Here is a 15,841-nt window from a genome sequence, read left to right as displayed (position 1 = left end):
GGGTGAGAGAGCAAGACTCTGTCTCAGAAAAAAAAAAAAGCTCTTCTGCATCAGATTACGGGCCTAGAAATGACCTCAATTAAAGGGGAATGGGTGTGAAATTCCTACACAGGTGGAGAAAGATTTCTCACACAGTTTAGGATATACAGAAATAAAAGTTTATTTATTTTGTGAGAAAGAGAGGGAGTGAGTGGCCATAGCACATGACTGAAGGAATAGAAATGCCCGGCCCTGAGAAAAAGCTGCTTGGAGTTTTAAAGGGTAAAAATTGTTTTGTTCTGGTTTTTTTCTCTGCTTTAGAAGGCTGATAGCAGAACTTGCAGCAAAGTTGTTGCAGGTGTTCTTTGTTTTCTCTCTTTTCTCTATGAATGGGGCTTATCTGAGTCCTTGGAATTTGGTTTTTTGGCAGGAACTGAGGCAAAGAGTTGGAGCAGGGAGCTTGCACCCCTGCTGTCTGCCACCTTCAAAAGGTTATTTTGGAGAGCAAAAGAGAATCGCAGTGTAAGACCTACAGTTTTATATTTAATGCATCTTCTAATGGATCTTGACTCTAGAATAGTAACACTCTGACCCCTCCTTACTAGCCTCTGTCTATTTCAGGGCAATTTCTTTTATCCTAGAAGCAAAATGGTGAGGAGACTAAAAACCATGTGATTTGAATACCTGACTTAATTTATGCTGGGAATGTTTAGAGAAGGAAATAAGATAAAGTTCTCTTTTGTAAAGGTCTAACATGGCAGCAAGATTAAGGTGGTTCTTTATGACTTGCACAGAAAGCTAAACTGGGACCCAGGGAGATGAAATTTGCCTTTTTATAAGGAAAGTGTTCTAAAAAAATGGTTTATATCTGGAGGTGAAGACTCCCCTTCACTAAAGGTGTACAAGCAGGGACAGGACAACTGTTTTTCAGAATTACTAATAATTCAACAACCTAACTATGGATGCAGAAGGATGGAGCTGAATGAGAAAGCTTCTAAGTGCCCTTCCAATTAAGAGATTTCATGATTCCTTTGTATCTTTGGTAGACTTCATTTTCCTTTCTGATCTTTAACCATCTGTCCCCTTACTTAGAAGCTATATTGCATAAAGGTTAAGAAAGCAAGTACTGAGCCAGGCAGGTAGCTCACATCTGTAATCCCAACACTTTGGGAGGCCGAGGTGGGAGGATCATTTGAGGCCAGGAATTTGAGACCAGCCTAGGCAAGGTATCGAGACCGTGTCTGTACAAAAATTAAAATTAAAAAAATTATCCAAGCATGGTAACGGAGGGTGAGGTGAGAGGATCTCTTGAGCTAAGGGTTTGAGGGTGCAGTGAGCTCTGATTGCCCTACTGCACTGTAGCCTGGATGACAGAGCAAGACCTTTCTCTTAAACAAAATAAAACAAAAACAAAAAAAAGGAATATTGAGCATTTTCTTTTGTAGTTAGTTTCTTCCAATATTTCTCATCTTTAAACTCAACTGTATGACTTCATGATTGTGTTAATGACCCTCTGGCCCTTTAAATTAAGAGAATTTATCTAGCCTTAAGCAAACTAAGTCTCTGGTCTTAGGAGTCACCACAAGGTGAACAAACCAATAATCTTGCAGACTAACTTTTGTCAGAATGAGGTTACTGTGCTGCTTGAAAGCATTCCAGGTCTTATCTTTCAAACTGATTTGAAGGAGAGAAAAATTTCTGTTGTGACAATTTTCTTGAAATATTGCTAACCATTTGTTTGTTTAGTTAGCTCAGTTTCTAGAGTTATACTGGAAAGAGATGTGACATCTGGGAAGGTTTCCAGTCTTTCTTTTTTTTTTTTTTTTTTGAGACATGGTCTGTCTCTGTCACCTGGCTTGAGTGCAGTGACGTCATCATAGCTCACTGCAACCTCAAACTCCTGGGCTCAGGCAATCCTCCTGGTTCAGCCTCCCAGATTGCTGAGACTACAGGTACCTGCCACCACACCTTGCCTGGCCAGTCTTATTTTTTTATTTATTTATTTTTATTTTTTCCCCTATATTGACAGAGAAAGAGTCTTATCTTTTTAAAAGTTGGAAAGATGTTTTTAGGATTGAAGTGCAGTCAGTAACCCATGAAAGGAGAAACCTCTACAAATAATTATTGAAGCTAAGCATTTGAGGACATGAATCTGTGTATAGAATATCAACTTCTGTTAGTGTGTGATTGGAGAACTGTGTTGGCTTCATTATAGGATTTCCCAGGTAGTGATAATAAGAGATAAAGAACCAGCCACCCTTGTACTACATATACTCTATGTCATTGGTTGGCAGTAAATTGACTGAACCCAAATAGCAAACTGAAGATTCCTCCTCCAAAGATAGACCCGATCTTTGTGAAGGATAAATGACTACAAAGTTCTCTTGTTGCTTTTTCAGCTTTCTTAAGATAAAGGAAAGCATTTAAGATTATATAACTATTGTCTGATTTTGCTTCTTTTTGATGGAGGAATAGCTTTTAGTTGGTAACAATGTTGTAGTTTTTGGTAGCTGTAGAAGTTATCCCTTGAGAAAGAGACCATTCCTGTCTAGTGGTGAATAGAACTTTATCATATATTTTTCTTCTTTCTGGAGAGAATCTAGCAAGTTAAACAATTGAGCCAAAAATGTGAGCAAGTTTCTATAGGGAACAAGGGAAGGCAAATAAAGTACCAAGAGGACTTATACTAAATTGCTTTAGAACTGAATCCTAGTGAATCTCAAAATAATTATGCTGAGTAAAAGAGCCTAAACAGTGTATGATTTCATTTATATATAAAATTCTAGAAAATACAGACTAGCAGAAAGCAGATCAGTGATTGGCCGGGAGTTGTGGAGAGGAAAGGGAAAGATTATAGAGGGGCATGAGGAAACTTTTGGGGTGATGAGTGTGCTCACTGTCTCAATTGTAGTGATGGTTTCATAGGTGTATGTATAGTGTGTCATGATTCATCAAATTGTACATTTTAAATATATATAGTTTGTAGTATGTCCATTTTACCTCAATAAAGCTATAAAAAGCAAAGCAAAGCAAAGCAAAGAAAAGAAAAGAAAAGAAAAGAAAAGAAAAGAAATAAGTCCAGGGTTAGCATTTATCAAAGGACTATTTTTTGGGTTACAGGGAGGCTGCTGGAAAAAATGTACCAGTGTGAAATACAAGTCTTAAGTGTGTTAAGTATGGATACATACCTCCTATTTAATGCATTTGATGTTTCTTTAGGAGTCCGTAGAGGCTACTGTATTGTATTGAAGAACATGTCTAACAGTAACACTACTCAAGAGACCCTGGAAATAATGAAAGAGTCAGAAAAAAAACTGGTGGAAGAATCTGTAAATAAAAACAAGTTTATATCTAAGACTCCAAGTAAGGAAGAAATTGAGAAAGAAAGTGAAGATACCAGTTTGCGTCAGGAGACACAGGTAAGAATTAGAAGTGCATCATGTGTGCACTGTTTATACCTGAATAGAAGTGGAAATCTATAGGAACCCAGTCATTTCTACAAACACTTGATTCTCCTTAAAAACCCCAACTTTAGCTCTTGGCCAGGTGTGGTGGCTTATGCCTGTGATCCCAGTACTTTGGGAGGCTGAAGTGGGAGGATTGCTTGAGGCCAGGAGTTGAAGACTAGCCTGGGCAATATAACAAGACCCTGTCTCTGCAAAAAATTTTTAAAAATCAGCTGAGATGGTGATGCACACCTGTAGTCTCACATACTTGGGAGGGTGATACAGGAGAGGATCACTTGAGCCTAGGAGTTAGAGATTATTGTAAGCTATGATTGTACCAACAGTAGTACAATGGCCAAGGCCACAGAGCAAGACATAGGGACAGTGACAACAAAAAAATCCCAAAAACCCTAACTTCAGCTTTTAAGAAACATTTCTCTCTTTTGTCATAGAGTCCACAATGAAGTCTAAAGAGGACAGAGTTAAATCCCTTATCCATTTGGACCTGAGTTCACTGATTCTTGCTACATTTGCTACATTTTGATATTTTTTAACTATCAAAAAATAAACTGTATACAAACACATATTTAACAAGTCATAAAATGACTCATACAATAACTTAAAACTAGAGCTGCCTGGCTTTACACACAGTGTTAAATTCATATCCTGGTTGTGTTAAATCAGTCGGCATTTTCTGGGTCAGAAATAGTCTCTGAACTTGCCACTTGGTAAATGTGAGTGAGAGGAATTTCACTCTTTGGTTGCTATGTTATTTTTCATCCACATTTATGCTGCATACAGAAATGATGGCAGTGGATTGTCAACCAAGTCTCTTCCATGGTTCTTCTTTGATGCCTGCCTAGCCAGCCTAGATTCTGAGCCTACCTGTTATAGCTCTTCTTTTCTTCTGTGGTCACTGCTGATGTCTTCTATTACCCAAGCCCAAGTTATATAAATTCTTTCATTCATGCCCAAGGGTGAGACTGGTCTTTATTATAACCTCAGAAGATAGACCATTACTGCTAGCAAGAAGTTAGATTAAAAAGCTGGAGCAGCAACATTTTGGAGGCTCTGGAAACTTGAAGCATAATTTTTCTAGACAACTCAGTTCACCTAGGGCTTGTCTTCTTTAAAGATTAAAACAGCCACAATGTAAAGGGATAAATTAAAATCAGACAGCTTTCTGAAATATTTTGTTCTCTAGCTGCCTGCTTTTCTACTGTCTTTCCTCTTACAGTTTTCCAGATCTCTGTCCTGGCTGTTTTTCTTTCCATTATCTTTTACATGTGAGTTGTCATTCCCTACCCATTCTTCCAGAGTTTATGCAGACAGTCTGGCACTTTTCAAACTATACTTCCAGCCTCCACCGATACCAATAATGAATTTTAAATCCTCAGGAAAGATAAGCAATGAATGTTTAATTATATGCTGTCATGTTACATGAAAGATAATAATTAAATTAATTTTGGGGTCCAAGTTATTCTCAGAGATGATTATAAATGGTGTTCTGAACTCCTGTTTTGTGTACTTGAAGATGTTCAGAAAAGAAAGGACATATATAGGTTTATACTCCTTATGGGCACTCACTTGGTTTTAAAATGTCTTCACCTGGATGTACAAATAGGTTGTGTAGGGAGCTAGAGGGGACCTGCCTCCCCTCTGTCCTGACTCTTTATGCTAAGGCTAGAGCAGGTGGAACTGCTGCTGCCATCTACTGGAGCTCATGCTCCTTTTGCAAAGTCTTCAATATTGTCAGCCATCCTGGATCCTATGTGATCAGTCCTTTAGGAAGCCCTCTCTTCTCTACCATTCCCAACACATCATGTGCTCCTTCAATAGCAGTAAAAATTCTGCTTCTCGGCCGGGCGCTGTGGCTCACGCCTGTAATCCTAGCTCTTTGGGAGGCCGAGGCGGGTGGATCGTTGGAGCTCAGAAGTTCAAGACCAGCCTGAGCAAGAGCCGAGACCCCGTCTCTACTAAAAATAAAAAAAAACAAAAAAAACGTTAATTGGCCAACTGAAAATGGAAAAAAAAAAAAAAATAAAGGAATAAAAAAAAAAAATTAAAAAAAAAAAAAAAATTCTGCTTCTCCTACCTACCCACCACTTATAACCTGGAAGTCTCCCTAAGTTGTACTATCAAGAGAGTCCCTGTTATGAATTGGAGCTGAAAAGTTTGGGGAAAGGAGATTTTCATTCCTTGTAGTGGTGAAATACATTCTTGTAATCAGCAATTGAAACTACGAACATCTTTTGCATGGAAACAGTGCTGCAAAATGTAGGTTCTGAGATTTTATTTAGAATGGGCAAGCCTCTCACTTAACATATACTGAGGTGTGTCCTTTAAATAAGCAACTGGTTCACAAAAAATATGGCAGAGGGGAAAAAATAATAATAAATAACCATCTGAGTATGAGTTTTCTGCTTTTAAACTTGTATTCCTTTCTGATAAATCTACCATACTGCTTTAGCAAGATGGTTGCAAAATAAAGAACTGAGTGTGTTGATTCTCTTCAAGCTTTCTATGTGTCTTGCCCTAGGCCAGATTTTGCAGCATGGTATATTATAACCTAGTCCCTTGCCTGTCATCACTTCTGGCATCCAGTGATTCAGCATTATCTGATTCCTTGGTCCCTATTATAAATGGGAGCTGAAAGTTAGGGAAAAGCATGCTTTTATACATGCTTTCCCTGCCTAGAATGCCCTCCTTAGTATTCTTTCTCTGGTCTCCCCCAACTCCTGAATCCCCCTCCCAGCATCTGTCTAATACCTATGTAATGCTTCAAAACTCACTGCAGATGTGTCTTTCTCCAGGAAGCTTTCCTTGACCACCTTATTCACCTATTGTAGGTCTCTATTGTATAATTATTTGATTAATGCCCATCAAGGCCTAACACAGTGCCTTGCACGTAGGAGGCACTCAATATCTGTGACTTGTGAATTTATGTATTGTTAGATCTGAGATGCTTCTGCTGTGTGCTCTCATAGCACTCCATGAGTACCTCTGTAACACACTTAATGTACTGTATTATAATTGTCTATTTGTCTGTCTTCTTCAACAGGATTATGAATTCCTTTTTGACAAGGTTTGTGCCTTTTATCTCTGTATCCTCCTGTAGGTAGCATGATACCTGGTACATATTAGGCTTTCCATATGTGTTTGACTGTTAAATGAAAACTATTTATTCTGGGAAATGAGCAAATTCATATATTGGTAAGAATATAAATTCGTACAACCACTTTAAGGGATAATTTAGCAATACTTTATAAAAATTTTTAAATGCACTACAGATATGCTGTATTTACTTATAGTCAGTGATATGGTCATTGTTTATACCAGCAAAATCAGAAACATTCTAAGTGATGCGATATTAGGGACTGGTAAAATAGGTTATGGAATAGCCACATAATGGAATACCACATAGACATTAACAGGGTAGATCTTCTGTGGAATAATATCTATGAAAAAAAGTTTAAAAGCAAGGTTCAGAGTAGTGTGTAACAATATACTTGGTTTTTAAAAAAACTGTGTATGGGCCGGGCACGGTGGCCCACACCTGTAGCACTCTGGGAGGCCGAGGTGGGCGGATTGCTTGAGGTCAGGAGTTCGAAACCAGCCTGAGTAAGAGCGAGACCCCGTCTCTACTATAAATAGAAATAAATTAATTGCCCAACTAATATATATAGAAAAAAAATTAGTCTGGCATGGTGGCATATGCCTGTAGTCCCAGCTCCTTGGGAGCTACTTGGGAGGCTGAAGCAGGAGGATTACTTGAGTCCAGGAGATTGAGGTTGCTGTGAGCTAGGCTGACGCCATGGCACTCACTCTAGCCTGGGCAACAAAGTGAGACTCTGTCTCAAAAAAAAAAAAAAAAAAAAAAAAAACTGTGTATGCACATGCACAATAAGCATATATATGCATAAAAGATCTCTGGATAGATCTAATAGAAATTCAATACTGATTGACCCTTTAGGAGAGAACCAGGTATCTGGGGGACAGTTATGAAAGGAGACTAACCATTTTATATATACCCTCATTATACCTTTTGAATGTCTGTGCCATGCATATGTTATTTCCTATTTGAAAAAGTAGTGACAAATACTGCTTCATATTTCTGGACTGTGAGTCTTCCCTTACTGCAACAGATGTTGCCACTGACTGGATCCATCATCATTTCTTATTCTTTTCATCCACCTTCCCAGTTTTCCATTTTGCATTGTGGCAGTGTTGTTTGCTAACTAGCGAAGAGGACCAAGGAAAGAGAAATCCTCACCTACCCAAGACCATGCTGGTATTCTTCCTCTGACTTGCTTCTCCTGTCCCAACCTCCTGTCTCAATTTTCTCCATACCCCACTGGCAGTGAGTTCCATTACAAACATCTCAGAGCCTGTAATTACCTCATCCCCATATATAACCCTACCTAACCTCTTCCCCAAACCCCCCATTTTGACTTCTCAGGTGTTTAGAAATCTTATTAATTAGCTGTGTCTTCCTTCATCCTACCTCAGGCCTTCATTCTTTACCTTCCTCAGGTTCCACCCTGCTCCTTATCTATTCTCTCTCCCCTTGCTCTGGGAGTCTTATCCCCTATCTTCCATACTCTCTTCTTTTTATCCTGTCCTATCTTATATCTCTGACCCAGGCTATAAGAGTCACCAGTAGGATCTTAGAACTGGGAGAAGTCTCATACTCAGGGAGGGAGGCATTTGAGAATAAGACTCTTCATTTCATTTCTGCAGCTATAGGGACAGGTGTTTTGTGTATCTCAAGTTGGAACTGTAAATGTGTTGTCCTGTAAAGATGTTAATATAAATGGTGGTTAGGGGCCATATTTCACATCCATTATGGATTTAAAAGCCTCCTTTGAGCAAGCTTGGCAGAAAAATATGCTATGATAGTGACATTTCCTCTCATGCTACGGTAGTGACATTTCTAGAAAAGTATTCTAATCAGGAGAGAATTCTTGGATAGAACTGGTTTGTCTAAAAGTCATTTTTATCAGTCTGTGAAATAGGCCAACAAATCAGGGTTTTCCTACTCCTTATCTTCATGGTGAATGGTGATTTGACTGTAGGTGGCCTGTGGTCTCTTCCATGTCATAGTTGCTGGTGTTATAGGGGGAAACCCAGACCAAGTGGTTCTCATTAAGGTTTGGCTATTGCTCTAATGGTTTTTATGGTTAGTGCTTTTTCTTTATAAACATATATTGCTTTTAACGTAAGTGTTGATTTTCTTTACCTTTACTATTTTCCAATCCCCTTCTAGCAGAGGCGGACATCCAACCATGGCCATGCCAGGAAAAGAGCCAAGGTGAGAGCCCTTCCTGTATAGCTTCTTTTCTAGTGTTATTAGTAATACATTTCACGAATGGACTTATCATCAATATCTAGTTTATTTGGATTATATAGGCAGTTTTCTTGCCTGCACTTTGTACCTTAATTGTGAACTTGGATATATGCATGTGCACACACACACACACAAACACATTTCCTAATGGAAGGTCTGGCTATTTTACTCCATTATAGTTCAGGCATAGTCTATTTCTGATTCTTGGAAGGTTACCCAGCTGAAGCCTTCCACAGAGCCTGAGAGAATTTGGTACTGGTTGTGCTGAGATACCAGTTTCTCTGCTCACCCCTGGCTTCTCTGGGAGAGTGGCTGCTTATATGAGTCTTTTTATTCCTCTTCACATTTCCTTTTTTTTTTTTTTACCTGTAAATTTTCCTTTAAGATAAATCCTGTCCCATTAGTAGAAATGACTCAACATTTTTGGATATCCTAAAAACATAGGCTTTTTTTTTAATGTTTCACTTTTTAGGGGCAGGGAGGAGGATTTTGCTTTTAATCACTGTATGATAAATTAGCACATCACAGATTATTTTAGGCAGAGTTATCAGGGAAGACTATATGTCTTGGTGTGTGATAGCCTTTAGTTTAGCTGGGGAACAGTAAGATACTTAAACTTTTCTTGCATTGGGAAGAAGTGTCATTAGAAGTAACAAGAGTTCCCCCTTCCCCCAGAAAAATAATTATTAAGTTTGGGAGTTTAATTAAACTTCAAATGCAGTCTATAGCCTGGGTTTAAAGGCCAAGAAGTATGATAAATTGGTTCTGTGTCTTGCCTTACATGGCCTTATCCATAGTGACGGACTTGATGTTAAAGTTCAAAAGAGAAGGTACTCACTGCTACTTTAGTTACTCCCAAACTTCTTGAGGTAAGTAAGACAGTTATTATCTCCATATTATAGATAGAGATTGAGTGACTTAACAGAGGACATCCATTAGCAAGTGGCTGAAGTATACCTGAAGTCATTTCTTCAGACTTAAAAGTTCTCTTTCCAGCCGGGCGCGGTAGCTCACACCTGTAATCCTAGCACTCTGGGAGGCCGAGGCAGGCAGATCGTTTGAGCTCAGGAGTTCGAAACTAACCTGAGCAAGAGCGAGACCCCGTCTCTACTATAAATAGAAACAAATTAATTGGCCAACTAATATATATAGAAAAAATTAGCTGGGCATGGTGGCGCATGCCTGTAGTCTCAGCTACTCGGGAGGCTGAGGCAGGAGGATTGCTTGAGCCCAGGAGTTTGAGGTTGCTGTGAGCTAGGCTGACGCCATGGCACTCACTCTAGCCTGGGCAACAAAGCAACACTCTGTCTCAAAAAAAAAAAAAAAAGTTCTCTTTCCTATACTGCACTACCTGGAACACATATAACATGTTTTGTGCTTTAGTATTTACTGTAAACCTTGGTTTTATTATAAGAACTCTCAGCAAATGTTTATTTTATTATTAATTCTAATGAGTCACTCTAGAATTTTTAGCTTTGAAGATCCCTAAGAAAGCAGTGATTTGCATAGTGGATTTCAGATCTTTTTGGGATTCACCAGCTAGCAGAAGTAAAGCAGGTGGATTAACTTTTTATTGCATTAAATTCCAAGTGTTATAAAGTTGTTTTTATCTTTCTCTTTACTCTTTTCTTAGACACTTCTTTCCGTACACTTGCCACCTCAAGTTTAGAGTAATTTAACATTTATTGTCTACTGTATCCTAAGCTCTATTTAATGAAATGTATGTTTACATACTATATATTATCTGATTCTTACAACAGCAGTCTAAGTATTTTTATGGAAGTTTTACTCAGGAAGAACAGAGACACAGAAAGGTCAGGTAATTTGCTCAGGGTCTCAGGTTGTAAGTACAAAACCAGAGATTAAAGCTCGGACTTCTGGCTCTCAAACCCAGTGTCTTTCTACTATGATATGCTGCTCTGTGTTCTCAGTAAACTTCTGAATCTAAAGTTGGAGCACTGGGTTCCAATCACACTGAGAGAGAAGAGGGCTAATTGAAATGATTTCCTACCATCTGTCCAAGTAGTCTTTTTGTTTGTACATGTTTACTGTTGTAAGCAAGAGAATTTTCTTTCAATTGAATCAGAAACTGGTGAGTAGGACCTATTTTTGAAAAACCCTATTTAATGGAAACAGCAACTAACAAAGCTAAAGAGGATGCTCTTCATTCAGCCGAAATCCTTCTGAATGTTCATCAAGAGAATAAGATATATGTGTATTTGGTTGGTTTTTTTTTTTTTTTTCAGTCTAATTCCAAGCTGAAGTTGGTGCGCAGCCTGGCAGTATGTGAAGAATCCTCCACCCCATTTGCTGATGGGCCATTAGAAACCCAGGTAGGTCATTTACAGGAAGGAGTAAAGTAGCTTTTGAACTTGGCAGTTGTTTGGTAAAGTGTAGTATAACAATCACAGCACCAATATCAGGCTTGGAATTTGGGTAGAAGATACTTTAAAACAAAAGCTGTTGCAGTAAAGCAGGGCATGATGAGAGCATGAAATGCAGATCTTTATCTTGACCACTCAGGATGATGCACACAAGGAGATCCCAAGGCTGGATCTTGTTTTCCCACCCACACTCTTCCCCTCCTGTAGTTAGAACTATTTCCATCCAGTTCCTATGCCAAAAACAGCCAGTATAACTTGAGCTCTTCATGTAGTAGGTTGTAATTGCTGGCAGGAAAAGCTTCACATCTACCCTCCTGATAGAACAAAACTAAAACAACTTAATTAACAAAATATACTCTTCTATAAAAGGGAGCTGCCACCTCAAGATTTACCTTCTTTGAGATTCCAAGGGAGCTGCAAGATAGTTAGAATTCTTTTTCCCCTTTGATTATCCTCTTTCCCCTTGTTTAAGGATATAATTCAGTTGCACATCAGTTGCCCCTCTGACAAGGAGGAAGAAAAGTCCACAAAAGATGTCTCTGAAAAGGAAGACAAGGACAAAAACAAAGAAAAGGTCCCAAGGAAGATGCTATCCAGAGGTAAGGACTTTCCCCATCTTTCATCTGTCCTAGGGCCTGGTTCTGCAGTTCCCTTTCCTTCTATGCTGAAGAATGGCACCCAGTGGCCTTACTGGCCCATCAGTTCATAGTGTCCTGCTGACTTGGTTGCTTGGGAAGATGCCTAACTAGGTTACTTTCTATACTTCTTTAACCCTGATGTAAGGGGTCATATGCCACAGAAAGCTACTCCAACTGCATTGGAGTACCCATAGGAGAACAATGTAGTCAATTCTAGTTCTATTTGTGCTCTGGAATAAGTGGTGACATGGATAATCACTGGTAGCAGATTCTCCAGATGACATTTGTATTTTGGTTTTGGGGTGGCTAAGGTGATTTTTTTAAAAATAATACAGATCTGCCTCTAATTATTAGACTCTCTTTGGCTTTAAACTCTTGTGTTGGTAGCCAAAAGACATCCATAAAAATAATAGTTGACAAGAAAAGGCAACCTTGATTGATTAAAAATAATCAATATTTGGGCATATTTTTGGAGATTCTGGAAAATTCAGTCCTGTCTGCCCTTTCCTGGAATTTATTTTCTTTAACTAGAATAAAAGGTGCTTTGCTTTGTTCAGGGCATTAATAAATACTTATTGATGATTGGTGGCTTTTCAGTGTAGTATTGATACAACACTATGGCCCAGATTCTTCCTTCTGTTATTTTGATGGGGAATTTAGGGGGCTGGGGGTTAGCACATCAAGGTCATTTTGGGTTTCAAGCTAAAACTCCTAAAGTTTGATTTTACTTTCCTATTTTCATCTCTCCTGATTAGGTTGTGGGCTTCTGCTTAGGCTTAGATACTATACAAGACAGTTTCATTTATTTTAAATTTCTTTTGTTGTGGTGGTTCTAGATTCCAGCCAAGAATATACGGACTCTACTGGAATAGACCTACATGAATTTCTTGTAAATACACTGAAAAAAAACCCAAGGTAATAACATGATTGGTATAAGAGGAAAAGGGGATAGAGACCCGCAGGATTCCAAGAGGCCAAGCAGCTTCACAGATTGTTTACATTATCGAATTCAGGATGCCTCCCTCCCCAGTCTTTTTCAAGTTTAGTTTTATATTTTGTGAGGGATTCACAATACTGTTACATTAAGGTTTCTGCTTTCAGAAGAGTTGAGAAAAATTCTGTGGAACAAGAATGCAGAGATAAAGAAATATGAAAATTTGGGAGTATACTGATTAAAAAGCACAGAAGAAAAAAATAATTGATTTGTACATAAGCTAAATTATAATTGCTTTAAAATCTATAAATAACCAGATGGAATATAGAATAATGATTAGATTTATAATTTTAAAGTATGTGTTTATATGAATATATGGCTAATAAAATTAGATTTCTGATATGGTGTCACAAGGTACATGATTAAGAAGGATCTGCAAATTTATACTTGGGTTGTTTTTCTTTTTTAAAATACCATAAGACAGGCTGGTGAGGCTTAACAGCCCCTCTGCATGATGTTCCATTATTGAGGTTTGGATATATCCCTCCCTTAACTTCTATAGTGCACAAGCTATGTTTTTAATCTCTGTTTTCAATGTCTATGGGAGGGCTGCTTTTTGTTTTGTTTTGTTTTAATCTTTTTTAAACAGGGACAGAATGATGCTGCTAAAATTAGAACAGGAGATTCTGGAATTTATTAATGACAACAAGTAAGTTACTTGTATGAAATACGCATTTAGAGGTGGGAGGGGGCACTGGAAAGAAATGTAGATACAATTTTAGGACATCCCTCTTTCATTTGTTTCTTAAAGTATGAATTTTGAAGTAATTACTGGGGAACAAAAGGAGTTAGGGAGAAACAGTCAAAATGGATTAAAAGTATATGTGTGAAAACAAAGTGAGATTTTTAAGTTATTGCATAGACTTGAGTTGAAAAAGAATTTATATCTTTTTAGCAGCTAGCCCATGTCCCAGATTTTACTATTCTTAAATTTTTCCTCTTTCAATTTGTTGAACATCATCCAAGTGCTTGGGACCTAGGACTTAATAAGTAGTCTTAATGAGGATTGTGGATCAGAGTGATCTACAAAATACTGTAGATAAAGAAGCTGAGAGAAACCTTTTTGGTTCCCATTGAGTAAATATCTTCCATATACTATGTCTGTTTCTCCTAAAAATTCAATACTTTGGACACTTGGAAGAAAAATTACAATTGGCTGTTATTGCTATTGTTTGTCTTATTTCACTTTTTTCCCCTGGGTTTCCCTTCAGTAACCAGTTCAAGAAGTTCCCTCAGATGACCTCATATCACCGGATGCTATTACATCGGGTAGCTGCCTATTTTGGGATGGACCACAATGTTGATCAAACTGGGAAAGCTGTCATCATCAACAAAACCAGTAACACAAGAATGTAAGGGAGGAAACTACGGATTGGGAAGTCTTTCCTGGGATAACCTGCTGGGGTGGAAGAGGAAGGTCTAAGGTCAAGAAGTCTCTTCCGGGGAGGGAGTGAAGGGGTTATAGCATCAATTCCTATTCTTTGTGAGGCCTTGGAGATAGATTCTAGAGGCACTGGTGTTTTGTGAAGGCTAGTCCTAGCCTCTCTTCACCTTCACTGATAGGACAGGTAAAAACTTTGGAGGAAGAGAAGTTATAGATGGAAAAAGAACAGAGTCTGAAGATTTTGTTAAAACCTTCATGTGACTTTGTGGATGCCTGAATCCAGAAATTCCCTGAATCTTTGAGTTGTGGAATTTAGGAGAGCTATATATATAGGAGGTCTGCTTCCTAACAAAAGGGTTTTTGTCCTCCCTTCCTTCCACATTTTTCTCTAAATCCCAGCCCTGAACAGAGGTTCTCAGAACATATAAAGGATGAGAAGAATACAGAATTTCAACAGAGATTCATTCTCAAGAGAGACGATGCCAGTATGGACCGAGATGATAACCAGGTGAAGAATGGAAAGGGGTGGGCCTATGGAGAGAGATTGCAGTAAGAGAAACTGGGAAGGGAGAAGAATTTTTGTGGGATAGAGAAAACTCAGAATATCTTAGTCTGGAAAAATATGTTGAGCTATACTGAGTTGGCTTTGGCTTAATGTTGAGGACTGACTTCACTTGCTGAGTTGGATGCCACCCTCTTAGCCCCAGAGAGACATGGTGCTGAGTTTTGCTGGGTAATCTCATTTGGCTTAGAACTCCTTAAGTCTGCCGCTGATTTCTAATGCCACATCATTTGGGATAAAGCAAGGTCCCTCCCGGCCTTAGCCTTGATCCAGCTGATGGTTTCATTCTTTTTTTTCTTTAATAGTTAGGAATTTCTTTGGGAACCACAAAAAGCTACTTTAACCCACTTCTACTCTTATCCTAGCTCAGGGCTAGCCCTGAACTGGCAAAGTTGTGATCTAATTTACCCAGTTATAAAGGTGTTTCTGATCCCTTTCTGCAAACTCCTTAATCTTTTCCTGGCTTTCCACGAAGGTGAGTGAGTTAATTTGACTTTTGATGCTGGGAACCTCAGGCAATAGCCTCTTTGTGATCCACTGTTATGGGAGTAAGAAGTGAACAACCTGTCCTGTCCTTTTATTTACGGGCCTGGCTGTTGCCCTGGCCTCTAGTCCACCCTTTGGATAGTAAGTGATCATTTGGGGGTCAGTTTTCCTGGCTAAGTAGAGAGTTTAGATCCAGCCTGCTTTTGCTTGGCCTCTAAAGGGGATTAGATTTGAAGAGCGTGGTTGTGTGGAACCAATATGAGGCTAGCTAATTAATGATAATTTTAATAATATCTTACCTCTAAAGTCAAAATTGATTTTCTTGGGATATTGTATGGTCTTGAAACCAGGACCTTTCCTGCTTGCTACTTGAGTATCTGAGGGAGTTCTTTTGAGAAAAGTGCTATTATCTATTGTGGACAAACATGTTGGGTCTGATTGAAAACAAACATACAAAAAGACAAAATTTCAAAAACAAGAAAGAGCCTTTCCATCCTGATGCCCTTCTCTCCATTTTCCCAATGCCATTTTTCTGTGGATCAGGAATTACTCAGGCCTAGAGGCACATTGGGGCAGAGTAGAATCTGTCCCTATTGTGAACTTTTCATCTCTCAGCTTCAG

The 15,841-nt window shown here is 38.6% G+C and overlaps 1 protein-coding gene across 30 annotated transcripts in view; it reads left to right on the top strand.

Annotated features, from left to right (window-relative positions):
- Window positions 1–15,841, top strand: part of R3HDM2 (R3H domain containing 2) — a 145,561-nt gene that overhangs the window by 96,644 nt on the left and 33,076 nt on the right. For 16 of the 30 annotated variants that reach the window (XM_012777038.2, XM_076007424.1, XM_076007425.1 and 13 more), the window contains 9 exons: window positions 3,199–3,398; window positions 6,487–6,510; window positions 8,692–8,736; window positions 11,019–11,105; window positions 11,629–11,755; window positions 12,631–12,709; window positions 13,378–13,437; window positions 14,000–14,140; window positions 14,572–14,680. In XM_012777038.2, coding sequence (XP_012632492.1) covers window positions 3,234–3,398; window positions 6,487–6,510; window positions 8,692–8,736; window positions 11,019–11,105; window positions 11,629–11,755; window positions 12,631–12,709; window positions 13,378–13,437; window positions 14,000–14,140; window positions 14,572–14,680 — 837 coding nt within the window. In that variant the 5' untranslated portion in view covers window positions 3,199–3,233. Of the gene's footprint in view, window positions 1–3,198; window positions 3,399–6,486; window positions 6,511–7,627; window positions 7,717–8,691; window positions 8,737–11,018; window positions 11,106–11,628; window positions 11,756–12,630; window positions 12,710–13,377; window positions 13,438–13,999; window positions 14,141–14,571; window positions 14,681–15,841 lie in introns of those variants that run through there. The other 14 variants (XM_076007418.1, XM_076007414.1, XM_076007408.1 and 11 more) reach the window with 4 other exon arrangements.

The sequence above is a fragment of the Microcebus murinus genome, chromosome 10 (genome assembly GCF_040939455.1).
Source record: "Microcebus murinus isolate Inina chromosome 10, M.murinus_Inina_mat1.0, whole genome shotgun sequence".
In the NCBI taxonomy this organism is placed as follows: domain Eukaryota; kingdom Metazoa; phylum Chordata; class Mammalia; order Primates; family Cheirogaleidae; genus Microcebus; species Microcebus murinus.
This window is presented reverse-complemented; position numbering and strand designations above follow the sequence as displayed.